At 37.5% G+C, this 22,314-nt stretch overlaps 1 protein-coding gene across 2 annotated transcripts; it reads left to right on the forward strand.

The window, feature by feature from the left end:
- Window positions 1-1,478: 1,478 nt before the first annotated feature.
- On the forward strand, window positions 1,479-20,630 carry ercc6 (excision repair cross-complementation group 6). Of its 2 annotated transcripts, none has more exons than XM_053502746.1 (20): window positions 1,479-1,591; window positions 2,046-2,454; window positions 3,899-4,019; window positions 4,167-4,275; window positions 5,775-6,447; window positions 7,453-7,584; window positions 7,991-8,149; window positions 9,241-9,376; window positions 10,821-10,991; window positions 11,564-11,740; window positions 14,472-14,588; window positions 14,692-14,787; window positions 15,573-15,791; window positions 17,026-17,136; window positions 17,255-17,374; window positions 17,516-17,610; window positions 18,108-18,253; window positions 18,453-19,161; window positions 19,393-19,471; window positions 19,558-20,630. In XM_053502746.1, the coding sequence occupies exons 2-20, from the start codon at window positions 2,063-2,065 to the stop codon at window positions 19,996-19,998; spliced, it is 4,203 nt and encodes a 1,400-aa protein (XP_053358721.1). In that variant the 5' UTR covers window positions 1,479-1,591; window positions 2,046-2,062; the 3' UTR covers window positions 19,999-20,630. The 2 variants fall into 2 exon arrangements, with proteins under 2 accessions (XP_053358721.1, XP_053358722.1); XM_053502747.1 differs by having other exon boundaries at window positions 5,781-6,447.
- Window positions 20,631-22,314: the final 1,684 nt, after the last annotated feature.

Here is a 22,314-nt window from a genome sequence, read left to right on the forward strand (position 1 = left end):
TTTTTTGCACAAAAGTTTATTTAAAATTTATTTTCTTTTACAAATAAAAAATATACATAAATATGCAATGTCAATTCCTCAATTTGGCGTTTGTGTGTGTGTTCTTAAGAAAAGACTACACCGGGCATCAATAAATGGCTGACCGTAGTCCGATCCTGGACAGAGCGACCGTTTTATCTGGACCCTGATGGCTTTCTAATAAATGAGAATAATTGATATACCAGTGATATACCTTTTTTTTAAGGTAGCTACAGTATATGTGTCATCCATCTTTCCTAATTCTAGAAAGTTTTTATTGTTGCAACATTAAAAGTATCCTAACCAACTCCTAACCAACTCCATCTGCCATGGCAGCTCCATGGTGTCAGGAAGGAAAGCCCTTCTTCAAAGGGTGGTGAAAATTGCCCAGCACATCACTGGCACCCAACTACTAGCTATTGAACATCACCACCACAGCAGATGTCTTCGCAGAGCACACAACATCCACTTAAGGGAAGGTACATGAACATTCGCAGGTTTAGGTCCAGCTTCTTTCCCACAACCATCACACAACTGCTAAACTCTACACTACATTGTTAAACTACTTAAACCACTTATAACTTTTACCTGTAATACATCTCACAACAGCATTGCTCTGTTCTCCCTGATATTATCCACACATATATATATATAAAATTGTAGATTTGTATAAGTATATATCCGCAACTCTCTTAATATATACAGAATTTATCTATATACCTAGCACGAAAATACAGTGCTGCTCTTTTCTTTGTATAATTTTGTGTTTTTTTGTATATTCAATGTAGATATACTGTATATATAATACACACTTGAAATACACTATGAAAACTGAACCTTTAAAGATGGACAGGTCAATGCATGTTTACTTTTCATACGGGAAGTTTAAAACCAGTTTGTCTCATATGTTCCTGAAACTGTGGTGCTAATAACAATCAGTAATGTGAAGTAAAATTAGATAAAATATGGGTTATTAGAGCAAACGTTTCCGCAGCAGTCCGAGGTGACGGCGTGTAAAATACCCGAACTGAGAGTCCAGTATGACAGAGCAGCCAGAATCCTTTCATATTTATTTACAGCAGCGTGCAAATGAAGATTCACTAATGATTGATTACATATTACATACAAGGAAAGGAAATACAAGGAAACGTAACCCAGCCATCAAAGTTCAAATGGTCTACAATTGACGATAAATGTTATTGAAACGATATGGAAAATTTAAATAGGTTTTTTTTATAGACTTACAAGGACTGCATATATTGAGGTCTGAATCCTAGCACAAACCTCGGCTCGAAGAAAATGTTATTCACCGGTATTTCTTAAATTTTAATTCAGTACCTGGCCTACGCGATCAAAATTAACAACTACTGTAGGAAGATTTACACTAACAGGTTTTTACTTTGACTTTTATTTTGAAATTTCATTTCGCGAGACAAAAGTAGAGCTGTTGTTTCTCCCTTCACGAGCCCTGACGTGGTGAGCTGTGTATCAAGGCTACGTGCTGTGAGTAGTACACTTGAAGAAAGCGACTTTAAACGAACACATGTTTGAACAGAACCAGATCGCCCAGAAGGTTTGTTCTTGTCTGGTTATTCCTTTTTGACTGACGACATTATATAGGATTATATATATTTAGAAATGTGCTGTAATATCAGCTAGTTCTTGGCTAGCTAGCAGTTAGCATGCTGCTGGCTAACAGACAATAGGACACTAGGAAGAGCTTGAAATGCCATCTTGTATTAAAGTTAGCTTTGACACAGGTTTTGTGACGATGTGATTAGCAAACAGTTACAGCTTTGACATGTTATGTAGTTAGCCTTTTACATGAGCGCCACACCTGCTGTGTGTGTGTGTGTGTGTGTGTGTGTGTGTGTATGTGTGTATACACACACGTATGTATGTAATGGGGGGAGGAGTCTGGTTGTGCACTTTTTGTGCTAGAAAAAGCTTGGACACCTGTTTCTGTGTCTGACATTTTTAAAAGCCTTCATGATGTATCTCTTTACATTCTGGTGTTCCCATTCCAGGTTCCAGTTGCATTAATATGCCTATAGACAATAATGAAGACCAAGATTGTCCTGCATTGTCCAGTCTGGCAAGTGAGGAAACTGACAATGTGTCCAGCTGGGCATCGAGTGCCGTCTGCATTCCAGAGATCCAGGGAGCACCAGCTCCTGCAGTCTGCCCTGGTAATGCTGCGCCTGAAAACTCCAAAAAAGCACAGCTCCTGCTCCATATCAACCGTCAGGAGATCCAGGCGGTGTCTCAGAATGATCAAGCAGCCGAGCTCCAGGGTTTGGGAGTGGACGTGTATGATCAGGATGTTTTGGAGCAAGGAGTCTTGCAGCAGGTGGACCGAGCCTTTCAGGAGGCTAACCAGGCCACAGCGAGGGCAGATGCGGCGAAAGAATATGAATCTGTCCTGGATGATGTCAGGTATGGACGATGTTAAAAAGCCACCCGTGAGTTAGTGGTAATTTACACTGTCCTGAACTTCCAGGTCCCAGGTTTGATTTTGAGCTCTTAGGTTTCCTCCCGCCCCTGAAAGGAGTCGTTTGTCTATGCTCAATGTTCTGTACTCATAAATGAGCGTGACAGTATGGTTAAATAGTGCCCTGCAATGAACTGCTGCGACAGCCCTGAATAAGGTCTGGATACCGGTGAAAGACTACTCTAAGCTGTAGTACTGAAATGAGTATTGAATCAGGTTTTATATGTGATCTAAGGTACTGTACTGGGGAAAAAAATAGTCTTGCGCCACCCCACATTTCTTCATATAGAAATGAAATTATGCATATATTATTGTACATATTCTACTGTGACAGGCTGCAAACTACCCAAAGTGTTTATGTAATAACCTCAGCAGCAACCTCATTTTCCCCTCTCTTCTGTTCCAAACACTCAGCATTCTATATATCCAGTATACTTATTACTGATCACTGCGCCTGTTTTTCACTGGTTCAAGCCTTAAGATTTTTTTTATTTTTTATGATTGATTCATGGATCACTGTGTGGCCTAACAAACAAAAACATTCCTCTAAAACTGGTCGAGTACAGGAACTTGACTCAAAATAAATGCAAAAAAATTCTTAAGAATAAATTCAAAATACAATATAATTATACAGGTCTGGGGCTTTGGAAGCAAAATAAGTAGAAATAGTGGTGGCTTATGACTTTTGCACAGTATGGTATACAAAATGACCTAAGGCATAAAACAGAAAAAAAAAAAAAAACACATCACCAATAGGTTGGTTGGCATATGTTGTGATATGCAAAAATGCGCTTTGTAAAAACTATTTAGACCCTTTTATAAGTTGTAAGCTAAATGGTTTCTTATGTTATGCTAATTTCAAATGTCAAGTAGAGCCTCCACACAATGTCTCGCACTGCCATTATGCAAATATTTTAACTTTGCTTAGCTGTAACATCATGTGAGCAATGAAGAGGAAAATATTAGGATCAAAAATGTTAAATGGACATCTAGAGAATTCACAAATGTTAAAGAAATGAACCTAGATGGCAGAACCCACTGATGTGGGAAAGTCCACTTATATCAGCTGAAGTGAACCAAGAGTAGTGATTTAAAAAAAATTGATATTTGTATTGCTAATATTTTATCATAATACTGGTTATATAACTAGTATTAGTGCACTCTTATTTTATACCTTGTTTTTGTTTAAATTTGCATAATTGCCATACTTCCTGTGCAAACCTATAGAATTAGGGCCATGGTGATATTTTGTACCATAGTATATATTTAGTAAGTGGATGGGCTTGATGCGCTTTTTTTTTTTTTTTGGTCTTTTAATATCGTAAAGTAATACCCAGTCTTTATTCTACTCCACACCAAAAAATTTTATGTTGTATTGCATCTTGTTAGGTCATGCACAAGCGCTTTAAAACACATCAACAAGATATTAGAGCAGCTTACTCCTCATGCTGCCTCCAGCAAGGACATCAGCCGGAAAATCGACTCTGTCAAAAGGCAAAAGGAGAACAAGGTAATTAAGTTTTTATCACTTTCCACAAAAGATTTGACCACGTGTAATCTATCAAACTTTGACATTTTAGCTCCGGTGATGATAAAGCATAGTTAGATCTCTGTATCAGCATGTTGGGAAGTTGTGGAATCATTTTATCATTTATAGGAGAAGCAGTTAAAAAAGATCCGAGCCAAGCAGAGGCGGTTACAGGCCATTCTGAGTGGAGAGGATATTCAGAAGCTCGAGGCAGAGTTATTGACTGAGGATGAGACAGGTGAGAATGAAATACAGCCATGTTCATACAGTAGGAGTTTGCCCAGTACTGTTATTTAGGAGTGTGTTAAGGTACATTATAGCTTTTTTATTTATTTATTTTTATGTCATGAATTTCTCCTGCCACCAGGCCCTGATGCTTAAAGGTTGAGCATCATGCTTTCAATCAGTGCCATGTATAAAATAGCGACACACACAAATGTGAATAGGAGCAATGCACAAGATCCCTTTATGTTAAAATTACTCATAACTGAGCAGGATTGTGAGAGTGCTTCAGAGTTAAACTGTCACACTCTTAGCACTAGCGAAAGGTGGCAGCAGTGAGACATAAATTTCATGCACACTCTGAAATATGCACTGTCAGTGAGAGAGCAAGAATTCATAAAGATGATCCATGTTCATTGTGACAGTGTCCTTTTTGTTACTCACAATTAACAAGTTCAGACTGACTGAAACAAGTTGCCACATCTGGCTGTTTGTTGCATTTCAACAGTTAAATAAATAGATAAATAGGACGCAATGCTGTGTGTGTAAATATAAGCACACACAGTTCAGATATAAAATGGTGGAGATCATGATTTATCCTTTATTCACTCACATCTCTCCACATTATTGCTGGTGTCATTCTGCACGCTTTTAGGAGCGCTTACATTACCAGTAATGACCATAACCAGTCACTGAATAAACAATTTCATCCAATGAGGCTTCTTTTGTCCATGGCAAAATCAGTACTGAAGTAAAATAAAAATAATAATAATAATAATAATAATAATAATAATAATTTGCCTGAGATGTTTTGTGCATTATGGTACAGTAGCACACATTTTTCTCGCCTTCTTACACATTGCAGAAAAATCCTGGTTACAAGGCATCAGTCGCTTCTTTTGTGTAATAATGAACTGTTTTCTGATTCTCATATATTTATTTCTTCAAGCACACCATGGTTAAATGTGTTATCATAAATGCTGTAGCTTATTAGCTTGTGCCTTTTAAAAATATATTTTTTACCACATAAAATATGGTAATCTTTGCTTTTAACTAAGATTAAAGCATGTTTTAGTCTTATATAATTGTCTAAATGGTTTTAAATTTTCTCGTTATGGTTTAATGGTTTTTAATATTCTCATAAACCTCATACATACTACCATTTCACCTACTAAAAGTTTACTTTTGCAGAGGCATTGATTTTGAGCCAAGTTGCAAGACATGGTGAAGTTTTTGCTTTTTATTATTTCCCCCAGGATTTTATCATTCCTGTTTTCACTTAACTGATGATAGACAAGTCTTTATGCTCCTACTGTATTGACATTTATTTAGAACATTTATAGAAAGGTCACGTAAATATACTGTAGCTAATATAGAGCAATAATGCAGTACTGATAACCCCTAAAGTTTCTTCCAAAATTTTCGCGTTCCAATAACCTTTGCTTCACTAAGAACAATAAAATGATGGACAAAGACGATGAACAAACTTTTAACTGTTCTTTTTGTGTGTGTCAGAGGCAGGCCCATCCACTCAGGGCAGCATGCTTATGCCTTCTCAGGAGACAGAGTGGGAAGAGCTCATCCGCACGGGTCAAATGACACCTTTCGGCACACGCATTCCTCAGAAGCAAGAGAAGAAGGAACCACGCAAGTTGATGCTCAGTGAAAACTCAGGCTTTGATAAGTATCTCGCGGACCAGGCCATGATGGCAGACAGAAGAAAGAAACCAACCCCAAAGAAGAAAGGGAAGATTTCCAGGAGTTCCTCCACCGACATGACAAAAAACAAGGTGTCCTCCAAGCGAGAAAAGAAGCTAGAGAAACGAATGCGGAAACTCCAAAGGACTGCCCTAAAGGCTCACCCCAAAGCAAGGCCCAAAACGGAGAAAGAATTTTCCCAGACCAAACGGAAGGGCACAGACAGCGAGGGCTCTGAGTATGTCCCCAGCGATGAGCTTATGAATCCTGACGAACCAGAGCGCGATGATGAGTTCTGGCATGATGAAAAGGAAGAGTATGAACTTAAGCCTTATAAGAAGAAGGAGTCTAAAACCAAGAAATCAAAAAAGGTGGATGAGAGCGACGAATATCTTCCGAGCAGTTCTGAAGATGAGGACGCTGAGAGAAAAGCCAAGGTGAAGAGGTACAAAGACGATGGCGATATTGAATTCTACAGGAAAAGAATTAGGTAAGCCCGAGTGACCCAGCCTCGGTTAATATTTTAAAAAGTTCATTATTTGTCACAAACGAAAGTATTTACTTAATGATTCATGTGACCATCATTTGCTTATTATGAGTGCTGGAATTGATAATCTGGCAGCTGTTCTTCAACAAAAATTCCATTCATAGTCTCGTCATTAAAATATGCATTTTGCATTTTTGCACAATGTGAAAATATATGCTAATGTGAAAATCGACAGTACCAATCGTAACAAGATTTACAATTTATATTTATAGTAAGAAATTGAGTTGGCACGGTGACTGTTTGCTGTACTTTTTTTGCACTGCGATTTGGAAGTGAATGCAGATACGCATTGGCAGTTTGTTGGCGCTGCAGTGTTGAATGAAGGACGGAACAGGAGGGGGGGAAAAGCGTAATTAACTGAACCAATGCTTAGTCTTGACTTAATTACAAGTGCAGTCTCGGAAGCCCCAGATAAAGGGAACAGTTTCATTGTGGAGTGACAGGGCCAGGTCCAAATGAAGATGGATTTTTTTTTTACTCCTTTCACTCCTTTCTGCACACCTTTCTTGGGGAGCTCAAACTCCTAATTGTCTGTATCAATCTTAATTTGCTTCGATGATGACACTGCCACTAACTGCCGTATCCCTGCAGCCAGAAGTGGTTCAATTAAAGCTGCCCAGCAAGAATGATGGCGAGGGAGCTAACTAAGGCAGCGCTGTGGCCTCTCTCTCTCTCTCTCTCTCTCTCTCTCTCTTTCTCTCTCTCTCTCTCTCTCTCTCTCTCAGACTAGAAAATTAAAACTACCTGCCCATACAGTACTTCACCATGTTAAACTAAGTTTCCCAGAGGTGGCTAAATAAACACTGCGCGCTGAGGCAAATTAAGAATGCGAGCAGTCAAATTGTTTTATTCGTGTCAGACTCATTTGACTAATCAAAACCTAGATTGGACATTATGTCAAATCAGCATGAGAGCTATTTTTGCTAATGCACGACTCTCCTCCTGCAGGAATTGGAAGAGGCAGAGACTTCAAGAGAAAGAGCGGAAGAGGCAAGCAGGAGAGGACGAGTCTGAAGAGAGCGATGCTGAGTTTGACGAAGGTTTTAAGGTGCCGGGATTTCTCTGGAAGAAACTCTTCAAGTGAGGAAATGCATTTGCTATGGATTTACTTTAGTTTTTATATCCTAACCTGTATTTGCTTTTGGCAGTAGTCAGGCCATCAGCTTTTGAGAGCCATGATTGATTTATTTTTTATTATTAAAATTACTTATTTATTTAAAATAATTATATGGAGGCTCTGTAAAGAAAACTAGTTCATGGAAAGCAGGATCTCTAGAAGATAGATTTATGGTTGTGTATGTTTGGAGATTAGGCTTGCAACAGGAAGCTTCTGTTATTGTATTGTGTTTTACAACAAATCAATTGGGCAACACTTACAGGCCATTTATTTAGAATCAATAGAGATAATGGCCCTATGATTAATTGATCAGGTGCGGTGTTCTGCTGGCCTGGCGTTTTGTCCTACATGCCTGCTTTTGTTGTCCAGGTATCAGCAGACAGGTGTCAGGTGGATGTGGGAACTGCACTGCCAGCAGGCAGGAGGCATTCTGGGAGATGAGATGGGCCTTGGCAAGACCATCCAAGTAATAGCTTTCCTGGCAGGCCTGAGCTACAGCAAGTTGAAGACACGCGGCTCCAATTACAGGCAAGAGACCCCACATGTCCAAACCCCATAAATGCTCCTGTGGTCTTAGACACAACCTCGCGTACACATGCACCAGCCAGAATAGTCACACTTGGAACCTACAGAAATAAGTGAATTATTTGTAACTCTATAATCCTAACTCTCAAATGTTTATTCTCCCAGGCTTTCGTTTAAAAGCTTGTACAAACACACAGTATCTCATGCCACGCCCACTCTCACTCCATCCCTCCAGACTGGGAAGTCTTGATTGCAATGAATATTTCATCAGCTGGATTGCTGGTGGAGAGAGGTTTGGTGTGAATTATTAAAGACGTTTCAATTATGATATCCCTCTAATTCTCTTAGTGGCGACATCAAAGGAAGAACAAGGACGTGAAATGAGAGTAAGTGTAGGGGAGGGGCAGGGAGGGAAATTAAACATGAAACACATAATTAAATACGTTTAAAGCAGTGCCTTTTTGTTTTTCAGCGCCGTGTTTGCTTAGGGTGGGGGCCTCCTTCCTGGTCAATACTACTATGTCTGGCGTCGTCCATCCGCAAATTGATTGTTTTGCAAACTCAATTACGGCTCAATATCAACGGCTGCCGTGATCCGGAATATCATATCATATGCTATAAGGCTCCTAGAGCCATTTAGTGCATTTTTGTCGATTCATCTCCATTGGCGAACGCACAAAGGGAACATTTATGTTGGCCTGGCTTCAGCTCAGAGTTCATGACCTTCTCATTTAGTTTAAATGAGCTGCAGAATAACTTTTTCTCACCCGTTTTCATAACCTTGCTGCCAAATGTAGGTCTCTGTGTTGTTTTTTGTTGTTTAGCCTTTTCATAAGAATTTCACCTTATCTACCTCATTCCTTCATTTACCTCATCCTGCCAGTTATGTGCAAAGGTGTGTTTTAATTTAACCAGTCCTCTGATTCACATTAAGTTACCTGATGGAATTTATTTTTCCTGCTCCTAATTTTTCTATGTATCTTTCAGGACACTTGTGGCATTTTTTTTTTAAAGATGACAGTCTCCATAACCACATCAATTATATCTCTCTTGTATAGATATTTTTCCTAAATGCTCTGTCTTCATCTGCGCAGGTATGCTGGATTGGGGCCCACAGTCATCGTATGCCCAGCCACAGTTATGCATCAGTGGGTGAAGGAGTTCCATATCTGGTGGCCTCCATTCCGTGTAGCAGTTCTCCATGAAACAGGTTCTTTCAATCATAAGAAGGTGCATAATAAATTATTATTCAGACATCTAGCTATGGAGTCTATTTGTTGGCATGATCCAGTTGTCAATATTGGTGGAAATTTTTGATAGATTCCACCTGTCTGAGAGATGGCAATCAGGTTGCTTGGTGCAACAGCTGACTTGTCTTATACAATAGACTTTTACATGTCTGTTACATGCAAGTTTTGCAGTTTGGGTTTTTGCAGTTTATTTTATCCTCTTATAACAATCTGCAAATAATCAAGATTGAAATCCTCTTATTTATTTATTTATTTATTTTTGTATTTTTATCCAATTTTCTTAAGTTAGTCTTTTGCCAATTCTCAACCATTAGCTTGCACTCCCCATCACATGACGGCTACCAAACCAGTAGGCTCAATGCTAGCGCATGGTTACTCCAGCCACTACGTCTTTTAAAAATACCATAATGCAGCTGAACACTCTTATAGGACCATCCATACATGGAGCTTCCAGACACATAGAATTAGCCAGTGTTCTGATTGACAGGGGAGAGAGTAATGTCATCCATCCTACTCATAGAGCACTGCCAATTTTGCTGTCTTGGCTCCTGGCCATGGATGGCTGTGGCATTGTTGTGATGATAGAGCCCATATTCTGCCTCAATTTTAAGTCTTTTATATAAAACCCCTGACAAATAGTCGAACATTTTGAAAAGGTTTTTTTTTTTTTTTTTTTTTAACAGCAACACATCAACTCTCAGTGAGGCACTTATATTTTGTACCACATATGAAAAAGCTCCCCTGAAATGTTCATTCAGGTTTTTTTCCCACACTGAGTCCTAACACGACAACAAGACTGAGATGAAGCAGTGCAGCTTTGATTTACTGTATTTATGCCAGCATGGTATTTTTCCTCCCGTAAACAGATATCCTAGTGTGGAGTAGATCTGGCTCCAAGGAAATGTTAAATTAATTAAAGCTAAGGTAGCTGGAGCTGCTATAGCGCTGCTGTGAAGTGTTTACTCTGAATGCTCTTCTCTACTCGCCCCTTCTGCCTGCCTGACACAGTGATTAATGGGGGCTGTTGCCTGGCAATCCACGCTTTGCCCTCTAGGAGGAGGATTGGTCTCAGGAGTTTGGAGGTGGGATGGGGAGGAGGGGTTTTAGTTGCGGTGCATTTGTGCCTAATGACAGAGTTTTCATGCTCAGGCTAACACCGCCTCGGAACAGATGTACCTTATTAATTGGCTGCAAAGTGAAAAAGGGGAAAAACAAGGGGTTACACGGCTGCTTCGCTTTTAATTGGAATCCACATGAGGCTTTCGGTATGAAGCGTGGAGGTGGACATGGACTCCGGCACATTATAAAGACTGGAGCGTGGTGAAAGTGACCTGCAATAATATCTGAATTTAACTGTTAGTGAAAACAGGTTTTTAAGCAGGTTTTTTGAGTCATGATCCTAGATGTGTTGGCATGTTTTTCAGGAGAAGCTCATCCCTGAGATAGCCGCCAGCCACGGGATCCTCATTACGTCTTACTCATATGTACGCATTATGCAGGATTACATTCAGAAATATGACTGGCATTACATAATCCTGGATGAGGGCCACAAAATCAGGAACCCAAATGCAGGTGTCACTGTTGCATGCAAGCAGGTAATTGTCCCTTTATTTTACTTGGTATGAAGTAAAAAGTCATAGCTTATTGTTAAAAATATCTGAAAATGACATTACATTATTTTTTTATTGACTAATTAGTCAGCAACTTTTCCAAACTTTTAAGAAGAATTCAAGTCATTATATACAGTATATGATTTGTATAGTATTATTGTTTTTGCTCATTTTCATGAAGGGTGCCAATAATGCTGGAGTTGACTGTATTTAGCTCCAATTAATGCTTTTACTCTAGAGTCTTAGTTGTAGTCTGGAATATCAGCTTACCTTGCATAGATATCTTATTTTACTGCCAACCACTTCTTAATTAATTTATGTGAGCTGTAGCATTATGGATTACTGTATTAAAAAGTCCATTGGAAAGTCCACCTTGTTTCGATTTAGTATTGAATAAACTGAAGCTAATGGCGCTTCTAGGACTAATGTATCACGCAAAGTTTTAATTGTCAAATAATGTTTTGATTAATAACTCCATACTCATACCAATGAGGCTCCAAAAACATTCTCAGTCCACAAATTTAGCTTTTGTAACCAGTCTCTTTTCTCTTTCTCAGTTCCGGACGCCTCATCGGTTCATCCTCTCTGGTTCACCCATGCAGAATAACCTGAAGGAACTTTGGTCCCTTTTTGACTTTGTCTTCCCAGGGAAACTGGGAACGCTTCCTGTCTTCATGGAGCAGTTCTCAGTGCCCATCACTATGGGAGGATATGCTAATGCCTCTCCGGTGCAGGTGAGACCGAGCTGAAGCATATGTATAATTGTTAATATATAAAATATTATGGTCTTCACTATTTAATCATCTTACTGTACTGAAATCCTGATTCTAAGTTAATTAAAACTGACCTAATGTTCAATGTAAATTTTTATCATGAAAGTCAAGAACTGGGACAGAATATGTCCAGCAAATAATATTGTTTTTTTTGTAAAATGAAAACATTAATACATATAGTGATCAATTTTATAAGCTGATTCAACTCAACATAACAAATTAGTTTTTCAAACTGAATTATTATTATTATTATTATTTTATATTTTATATATATATTAAGATTTTTATTTTATTTGAAAGTGTCCCCACTAGACCTAAATTTTTTTAAAATTATTTTATTTAATAGTCTCCCCACTAGACCTGAAAAAGTCATTGCCCAGGTCAAGGGTTTAAATTTTTAAATAGCTAAAAAAAATTATTCAAATTACATCTAAATTGTGTGATAAGTAAAATCAATACATGTTAATTCATTGGTGGCTTTTAAAAATTAAAAAAAAATTTAACTTTCATTTTAAATTGTCTGAATTTTTGTCCTGAGTTTGTCAGACATTTAAAAAAATGTATTACATAAAGTCAAGTAACCTCTATAAACTGTTCAGCTGTTAGTTTATTGTAAAGATTTGACATTAAAACTGAAAATATTTTATTTGTACAAAAATGTTACAACTAGGAGGTTGTTCCACAACAGTGTTTGATAACATTATATATATTAAGTTGAATGAGAATGACTGATAGTATTGTGCACAAGTCTTGGCCATGACCAATTTCTTGATCTTCAATTATGTAAATTAACTTAATGAATTGGGAATAAATGTTTTACTGCGACAGACTGCTAGAAGAGTTGCTATTGAAAAGTTGGTTGCAGCAACCTTATTTCCCCTCTCATCTGTTCCAACTGCTTAGCATTCAGAATCACCAGTATACTAATCACTGGCCTGATCATCTGTCATCGTCTGCAATTGTTTCTCACTGGTTCATGCCTTAAGTTAAACGTCTTTTTATGTTTTAATGATTCATAGATCACTATGTGTCTTAACGAACAAAAACAATAACCTGAATCTGGTCAGGTGTTGGGCCTGGTCTAAACATGAGAGCCAAAAAAGTCCTTGAGAAAGCCTGGAGAACTATTCTGCAAGACTACATTAATAATATAAAAGGAGACAAAAAAAAAAAAAACAAGGGTTGGCTCAAGACTTTTATGCACAGTACTACAGTACATGTATAGGACATAGATGTATAGGAGTCCAGAAGTGGGCTTGTATTTCAAAACCAAATGGAATTTTCCCATAAGAAATAATGGAAACTCAAATTATTTGTTCCACAGCTTCAAAAAATAAATACAGAAAAATAATTTATACAAAATATAAAAAGTATAAAAAGACAGGTCAAATATAAAAAGTAAATATGAACCAAATTGACCTGAAACTAACCTACATTAAATCATGTATCACGCGCATGCGGTACTCGTAAACCAAGACTTATTTAGTTTTCCAAGTCAAAATGTATTAAAAATCCTTGCTCGACTTGCAGGGCACTCGCAAACCGCGTTACTCGCTATCCGAGGTTTCACTGTACATTAATTCGAAAATTATACATTTAAAAATGTTTTCGTGGTACAGTCTTTTTGTGTGATGTGCATGTAGATTAGGCTAATTGGTGTTTCCAAATTGCACATAGTTTGTGAATGAGTGTGTGCATGTGTGCTCTGCACTGGACCAGCACCCTGTCCATGGCGTACCTCGCCTTGGTGCTTGAAGTCTCCTGTGATAGGCTCCAGGCCTGTCCATACCCTGTACAGGACAAGCAGTATAGAATTTTTTTTTTTTTTAAGGTTTAACTTCTAAAATAGAGATTACCATATTATCATCATACACTTTTTCATATTTACATTTAAAATTTTGTATGATTGCATAAGCTTGCTCCTTATTTTTGCTGTTAAAGAATAATTTTTATATACCCAATAAAGGTTTTAAAAACAATAAAAAAAATAAAGTCAATTGTAAAAAGTAAATAATAGTAATTTTATCCAAGCCCTGTAGCCATGTGTCAAAACTGATATTGCTACTCGGTTAATCAGTGATGAGAGGTGTACACGATGCCTGGAGCATTTTCCATAAGCTCCATTACTGTAACATATGCTCTCCCACCCTACCCATGCTCCCATTCGTCTAATCGCACTGTCCGCCCCTCAGTCCTTTCTTCTTCCCTCTTCGTGGTACTCTCTTTTGTTTTCTCGAGTGGGCTCTAATCCAGGCTTATTGTGTGCCCTGCAGTGTTGTGGGCCGACTGCTGGTTTCCTTTTGATCTGCGGATCCCTTTAAATTACTGCTAAATGGCATTTGGCCTAACACTGGATCAGGAGAACATTATTGATAAAAGCGTTCGGGCCCCCTCTGGAGTCCAGCAGCACTCTTATGAATCTTTAATGTGTCAATCTGCTGAAAGGAAGCGTGGGGGGGGGGGGTGCTGCTGCTGCTGCTGCTGACATGCCTCAGGACACAGTTCTGCTAGCACTTCATAAAGTCTATACTTGTTTACTGTTATTTAAACTGAATCTTTTCTGCATATAAGAAAAGCCAACTGAATTAAATAGGTTTAGTGAAATTAAGAACTTGTATGGGAGTTCCTGAATGGGAACTGCTTTAAGTGTTTCAGGAAGGTGTTGACATTTTTTCTCTGTTTGTCACTTCAGGTGCAGACAGCCTACAAGTGTGCCTGTGTCTTACGTGACACCATCAATCCGTACCTGCTAAGGAGGATGAAGGCAGATGTAAAGGCCAATCTCTCACTGCCAGACAAAAATGAGCAGGTCTGCATTCAGACAACTGTAGTGTTTCACACATTTACATATAACACCAGTCTGTCACCACTAATTATTGCAATTTCATATTATGCATATATTTTATTTTTAGGTACTGTTCTGTAGATTAACTGAAGAACAGCGGGAAGTCTATCAGAACTTTTTGGATTCCAAGGAAGTTTATCAGATTCTGAATGGAGATATGCAGGTAATCTTTTCCACTTTGTCTGCATGGTCGCATGGTCTGAAAATGTGCAAAAAAAGTTTTATTGTTGAAAACTGCTTATAACTGTAATCATAGATAATGCACTACTGATAAAATATTCATAGCTTGTTGTAGATTATCTATAGACATATTTCTCAGATGCACAGATGAGGGTACATTGTTAATTTGATTCCTACAATAAGAAATCCTTATCTGTTATCCATTTACTCTTTAGTAACATGGCTGTGCCTTGGCTTCACTTTCTTAAACTTGCAGAGGGTTCTTTAGCCTCTAGCTTTAAGCTTTTAAATTTCTACATATATTTGCAAAAATCTACTTTTTTCTTTTTATTATAAATCTACTTTATAACCAATTTAAGGTTTCTGTTATATTAATTATATGTACGCAGTGCATAAATTGAAAGCGTCGCAAAGATAGTGTATTGGTGTACATACAGTAGTTACTTTAATCTACACTATATTTTTTTTCTTCAAATAAGTTATTCATCAAAGAGCTCTAAATGTGAGAGGAAGTAAAAGCTGTGCAACTTCAGTGCCGTTTACAAACCCCCTTTTTGTGGTCACTGTAGTCCATTAACCCACATATATAATGCAACATTGAACAGTCTGAAGTAAGAGACTTTACCCTGCTCAGTGACCCTTATTAACTCAATTGAATTTATTAAAGCCTCCATGAGTAGTGTTTGATGTAAGGAATCTGTTTTTCCCATTTGTTATTTCTATGAACATGACCCCTAATCCTATAATTTTTTTTTTTATATTATTCAGATTTTCTCTGGCTTGATAGCCTTGAGGAAGATCTGTAACCACCCAGACCTGTTCACTGGTGGGCCCCGCATGCTGAGAGGTGTACCTGCAGAGGAACTGAGTGTGGAGGAGCACTTTGGCTACTGGAAGCGCTCGGGCAAGCTAATAGTGGTGGAGTCTCTGCTCAGGTTGTGGTTTAAACAGGGACACAGAGTCTTGCTCTTCACTCAGTCCAGACAGGTCAGTGCTTCAAGCAGTGCAGAACATTAAAGGTTGAATAAGGAGATGACTAATCAGAGTTATGACTTTCTCTTTGGAAATAAATGGGATGTCATGAAATAAATAGTAATTTGTAAATTAGGAATTATTTTTTTTATTCTAAGCTATCAAATGCTCAGTGATTATTTTTAAATATAGAAATATATGTTTTGGATCATGTATTATTTTAGTAGAACAGAAATAGGGAGGATACCTTAAAGATTTTTTAGAGGTGTCCCGATTATGGTTTTTGGAAGGAATCAGATAAATTTTAAAGGGCTGATGCACATCGCTGATCTTCTATTTAAAGAAAAAATTTCTTTGCTATTTATATCAGTAAAAATAACTATTTAAAGCAGCAGTACACCTATATAATTGAGATTTGAGGAAGAATTATACATTTTAAACTTTTATTTATTGCAAGGCAACATATTTAATTCCTTTATTAACATCAAGGGGCTCTCACAAATGCAGAAATGCTTATCTAAAATGTGACTGTCCTAATGCTCACCTGTTATGAAATGCAGCACATGGAACAAGGCCGTGTCAATGAATAACAAATCGTGTATTTTGCGTCATCACAGTAATATTGGTTTGTGTGATTCGATCAGTAAAAGTTAAGTGATTATCGGCAGATCCTAATTGGTGGCCAATCGATCAGAGCCCTTTAATTAAATTTTTTAAAAAAAAATTTAATTACTTATTTATTTTAATTAATTTGATTAACACAATATTAACACCCTTCAAATAGTGTCATAGCTTATATGATATTGTACGGTTATTAAGTTGATGGACTAAGAACATTACTTAAACAATTGAAAAAAAAATGCCCTTGTCTTTCAAAACAATCCTTCAAGATCACCCATTTATAGTTTCCCTCTGTGAACACGCTCTTAAGTAAAAACATGTGAATAAAGCCCGTATATGATGGATAAGCTGCACTTGCCGTGTCTCAAGAAGAAGCAGCTAAAGCACCAATAAACTTATTATGTCATTTTCCCCTCTAACAGAATTCATTATGAGCTCTTATTGCATTGTAGGGTGTCTGTCAGGACCCAGCTGTCTTTGTTCAATAGAAATGAGATTTGGCTTCAGAGAGAACCTAAAACCCACACAGTTGGTACTTCTGTACATGTAATATTAATCTCCCTTAATCCTATTAGCACTAATCCTGTTCTCAATGCTCTGTCTGAAACCATTTCTCCCACACACACAGATGCTGGAGATCCTAGAGGTGTTTGTCAGGGAAAACGGATACACCTTCCTCAAAATGGACGGCACCACTACCATCGCGTCTCGGCAGCCACTCATAACACAGTACAATGAGGTCAGGGATTATCGATTGGTCATACCTATTGTGATATTGTATGCTGTTATCTTGTTTTATCTCTTAGATTGTGGTGAATGTACCAACTTTTGTGTAACAAAAATTGTGTTTCCTGCAGAACAAGGAAATATTTATTTTCCTTCTGACGACCAGAGTTGGAGGATTAGGCGTCAACCTAACGGGTGCAAACAGAGTAATTATCTATGATCCGGATTGGAACCCTAGCACAGACACTCAGGTTTGTCAAAATTGGACATGCTTGCATGGCTTTGGTAAAAATGTGCATGTATCCACCTTTTCTGTTACAGCTGATTGAATGTTTTTAGTAGGAGTTCTGATTAAACAGTGTCTCTGGACTGTACTTATGTATTTTCTTTAGGCCAGAGAACGTGCTTGGAGAATAGGGCAGAAACAGCAGGTAACTGTTTATAGGCTGCTCACCGCCGGGACCATTGAAGAGAAGATTTACCACAGGTTAGTTCTTAGTAGTGTAGGTTCAAGCAAACCGTAGAGTCTTTTTTGCTGGATTTATTTATTTATTTATTTATTTATTTTTAAAGAACATTGCTTTTATAATGATTCTATTATGTAGTATTTGATAATAAGACTACTTTGCTTTCTGTTCCTTAGGGCTTCTCTTTGTAGATGATTTAATTGACATAAATTGAAATGGGTTGTATTAAGTATCAAAACAAAATTTGCAAATTGGCCACAACAGGCTACCTTAAATCATTGTGCGAGTTTATAAAAGGAGCCAGTGGGAGTTCTCAGACTTGAAAACATGAAATTATATTAATATAGTCATTTGTTAGTTTGTTCCTGATTTGCAAGCAGATCCGTCAAAGCAGGCCAGAATATAAACTTTTATCGTATACGTCATTATGGAAATTAAATGAAACGAAATGTGGCGCTAGCATGTGTTATAATAGATATTGCTAAAAATATGATGCTTTTCTTGTCTAATTTTGTAGGCAAATTTTCAAGCAGTTTCTTACTAATCGAGTGCTCAAGGATCCAAAGCAGCGGCGTTTTTTCAAGTCCAATGACATTTATGAGCTCTTCACATTCAGCAACCCTGATGGCTCCCAGGGAACCGAGACCAGTGCGATATTTGCAGGTATTAATGAAAATGATAAGGCATGGGTTGATTTCTTTGTAACAAGACATGTTTTGATACAACAAGTTAACATATATTATATTTATTAGAATGTACTAACTGTATTAAAGTTTTTTTTAGCTTGTTTTTAATCTTGTATGATCCAAATCATACATATCACACCCTAACTACAATGCGGTTCTGCCTCTCCTGTTTTTAGGCACTGGCTCAGATGTACAGGTTCCAAAAAAAAACAAGGTGCCTCATAGTTCACCAACAAATCCAAAACTCATGTCCTCAAAGCAGGAGAATTCCCAATCATCTTTGCTGTGTAAAGAAAATGCTTCACCAGGGTCCTTTAACAAAAATGCTCCAATTCTCAATGGCTTTTCCAACACGAACTCCAGCAAGGAAAGTGACTCTTTAATCATGACATCCACACCAACCTCCGCTCATGGTTCATTAACAAATGGTCATCAGCAGGATCTCTTTATTGCCAACACTCCTCAGAAACACAGGGAAAAGAAAAAACACTGCGATGAGACTGATGCAGTGAGCAAAACCTCAGATAAACATAAACACAAACATAAAAAACGTAAGAACAGAGAAGATGCACGGTTTGAGGGTCATCGAATCTCTCACCTGGTGAAGAAGAGAAGATACAAAAGGGAAGACAGTGAGGATCAGAAGGAGACCAAAGACGAGCAAATGAACGACGACTATGTTCTTGCCAAACTCTTCAAAAAATCTGGGATCCACAGTGTTATGAAACATGACACAATAATGGAGGCATCGAATCCAGACTTTGTCCTGGTGGAAGCTGAGGCCAACCGGGTAGCTAAAGATGCCCTTAAGGCTCTGAAGTTATCCAGACAGCAGTGCAGGCTGCCCCTCAGGGGATCCACACCAACAACACAAGTGCCTGTCAGGTAAGCCAGGTTAAGCTGCTGTAGAAGAATTTATTTAGTAATTATACCTTGCACCAAACTTTATAGGTCTGATCCTGGCATGCCTGCTGTTGTGCAGAAGTTAACATTTTCCCTACTGTCATGATTAAAATAAGCAGCTCATTAACAGCCCTTCCTGTGTTGAAGTGGGTCTGTTATAGTGGGGAAAATCTCCTGGGATTAAGTATTACTTATACTGTGTTTCTGTTTTAGAAAAAGGTTTGGACAGAAGAAGAACTCTCGTCTCAACCAGTCCTCTGAGACAACACAAAAAACAGGAGAAAAATGCAAGGTAAAAAAAATTCACTTACTTCTGTACCCTTAAATTATTGCTACTATTTAATCCAGATTTATCTAATAAATTGTATGTCCACTTAGGATGCAGAGTTAATAAAGAAGGCAGGAATCAAGAAACTAGGGTCTGCTGCCCACTTCAGTGGAGAGGGAGTGGAGGAAGAGGCGCTTTCTACCTCTCTTTCCTCCTCCTCACTTTTAGCCAGAATGAGGGCCAGGAATCACATTAGCTTACCTCAGAGCCAAGAAGAAGATGAAGATGATAATGAACAAAGAGCACAGTCTTCCACACCACTTGCTTCCCCTACCGAGCATGATGAGCTGCTGGTGGATTTGAGAAACTTTGTGGCCTTCCAGGCTCAGGTTGATGGCCAAGCCAGCACTAAGGAGATCCTGGAGTATTTCACTCCAAGATTAACGTCCACACAGACACCTGTGTTCCGAGAGTTGCTTAGAAACATTTGTGACTTCCACAGGCTGCCCGGACAAGAGGGATTGTGGAAACTTAAAACTGATTACAGATAAAGTAAAGGCAATATGTACAGTAACTTCAGAGTTTATATGCTTACCATATAGGTATGAATGAGCTCTACACTGGGATAATGCAATCATTTTGCACATATAGTGTATGTTGATGTCATATCGCATGTTGGATAATGATATGCAATTGCTGTAAAATACCTTATTACATTTTAATTACTCATTTTGTACATGACTGTTGTGGTGTACTCACCAGTATTATACTTGACAAGGTTTTTGTACATTTTTATACTTCCATTTTTTTGTTATAACTGACACTTACTTGATAAAAACTCTGTATAAATGACAATGGACAAATTCAGGTCATTCAGGGAGACTAACATGGGCTAACTGTGACTGTATAAAACACAACTTTTTTTCTGTAAGCTTGGTTAAGTAATTTCAATCTTAATTTGGTGTGACAATGTTTCTGTTTTGTATAGATATGTTTAAATAATGTCATCATTACTGTTTACACAAGATGTTTGAACACATTCCAGTGCTCTGTTGCAATGTGAAGTGTTGGTGTGAAATAATGAATCTATTTATATAAAACAATGTTCTTGGTGACTGTATTTGGATGGTTAAGACAGTAAGGCATCATGTAATACAATATTATTACCAGCCAAATGGGTCCATATGGGTGTGTATTGTCTACATTACTCTATGCCTGTAATACTTGGACAATGAGAGAAAAGGACTGAAAAAATCCTTACGAAATGAGAAGTTAAAGATTCTGAAGATTAGTTTAAGACAAAAGGGTGACAAAAAGATTTCAGACGAGACAAACCTATTGGAAAAGTTACCAAAGAATGTAAATGTTTGGGCAGATATAAAGGGTGAGAGAGGAAAGATTAATCATAGTGATGATGGAGAGAAGTTGGAAACAATGAGTAGGAAGGCCAACAAGGAATTGAGTATGGGAGTGGACTGTTAAAAAAAAATTCTAAGGAACTAAAGTGTTCTGGAAATTTCAGGATAAAAATAAAGCTACAGTTGGCCTTCACTGTCTCTTGACATGAGGTTTATATGATACACTGCGTGAAAAAAAAAAAGATGCCGCCATTTCAGAATGGTCAAATTAGTGGGATGCATCAAACAAAGTTACCAACTAAGGAGATTTGAATTTACTGTAAGTGGGTTAAGAACTCAACACATTATCCAAACCTGAAAGGATAGTGTTAAACCATCAACTGTGCGAAAGAAATGTGGTTGGAAAATAATTATAAACGGAGATCACTAAAACACTTCAAGAAGTTGTATGCTTGAAAAAAGAAATAAACACTAAAAACCATTTCTATGTTTAATTGTTAAAATAAGAGCATCTTCTTACACACACAATGTGATGCGAGCTCTTAGGATTTGGACCAAACAGTTGTGCTGCTATAAGGAAACCACTTATTAGTGAAACTAATCACAAAAGCTTCAGTTGCTATAGAAACATAAAAATTGGGGCTGAAAAGAAAAAATATCAAATTCCACAGAAGGAAAAATGCCTCTTGATTTGATCCAGATCCCCTGCCCCCAATTCATAGGTAAATTTGTTTCACCTATGATGATTTTTTTATTTTTTTTTAGAGTTCACTCTTCACTGAAAAATCCTCCACTTCATATTATTTCAGTAGCAGCCGGCCACTAGAATTGACATGCAATAATTGTAAAATGTACACTTCCAAGATGAGTTAAATATGGTGAAAAAAAAAAAAATAGCATTACTAACAAGCAGTACTAACATCTTCATTGTTCTGCATCTGATAAGGTTCCACTGAACTATTCATCTGGTTAACTTTATGGTTTAACAACTGAAGTGTTCATGGTTATTGACAGTTTGGTATACAGATCATTTCTGTATTTTTCACCTCATAGAGAGATAGAGCTTGTACCTGCTTTTCAGAGATCTCTTCCCTCGGGTAACCGAATATAAAATTGCACATAATTAGCCTAGATTGCTTTTGGATTTATGCTATCTTTTAGGCTGCATGAGCCAATAAACGCACAGTGTGGCTTAAGATCCCGCTGACCATGGTGCTGAAAACTCCAGTTACATTTACACTGCTCGTGCGCTTTCACCACATTCCAAAATGCTTAGAAATTAATGGAAATGCATTATTTAATTCATTTGTTATTGGGTCTAATGCAAACTTTGTTGTGTTTTTAATGGAAAATTTTACTTATTCATTCAAACTTCTCTCCAAAATAATTTGAATTAAAGAAGTTATACATCGCAAAATATCCAGAATTGAAGGAAAGATCAACGTAGTTTATATAAACTACTTAAATAAAAAGTGAGAAATAATTCTACACTGTATGTTTTAATACAAC

The sequence above is a fragment of the Clarias gariepinus genome, chromosome 8 (assembly GCF_024256425.1).
Source record: "Clarias gariepinus isolate MV-2021 ecotype Netherlands chromosome 8, CGAR_prim_01v2, whole genome shotgun sequence".
Lineage (NCBI taxonomy): Eukaryota > Metazoa > Chordata > Actinopteri > Siluriformes > Clariidae > Clarias > Clarias gariepinus.

Coding starts and splice junctions, on each gene's coding strand:
- ercc6 (XM_053502746.1), top strand. CDS start 2,063: ATGCCTATAGACAATAATGAAGACCAAGATTGTCCTGCATTGTCCAGT. Junction 4,276..5,774: donor ATTGACTGAGGATGAGACAG/GTGAGAATGAAA, acceptor TGTGTGTGTCAG/AGGCAGGCCCATCCACTCAG. Junction 17,137..17,254: donor TCATAACACAGTACAATGAG/GTCAGGGATTAT, acceptor TGTTTCCTGCAG/AACAAGGAAATATTTATTTT.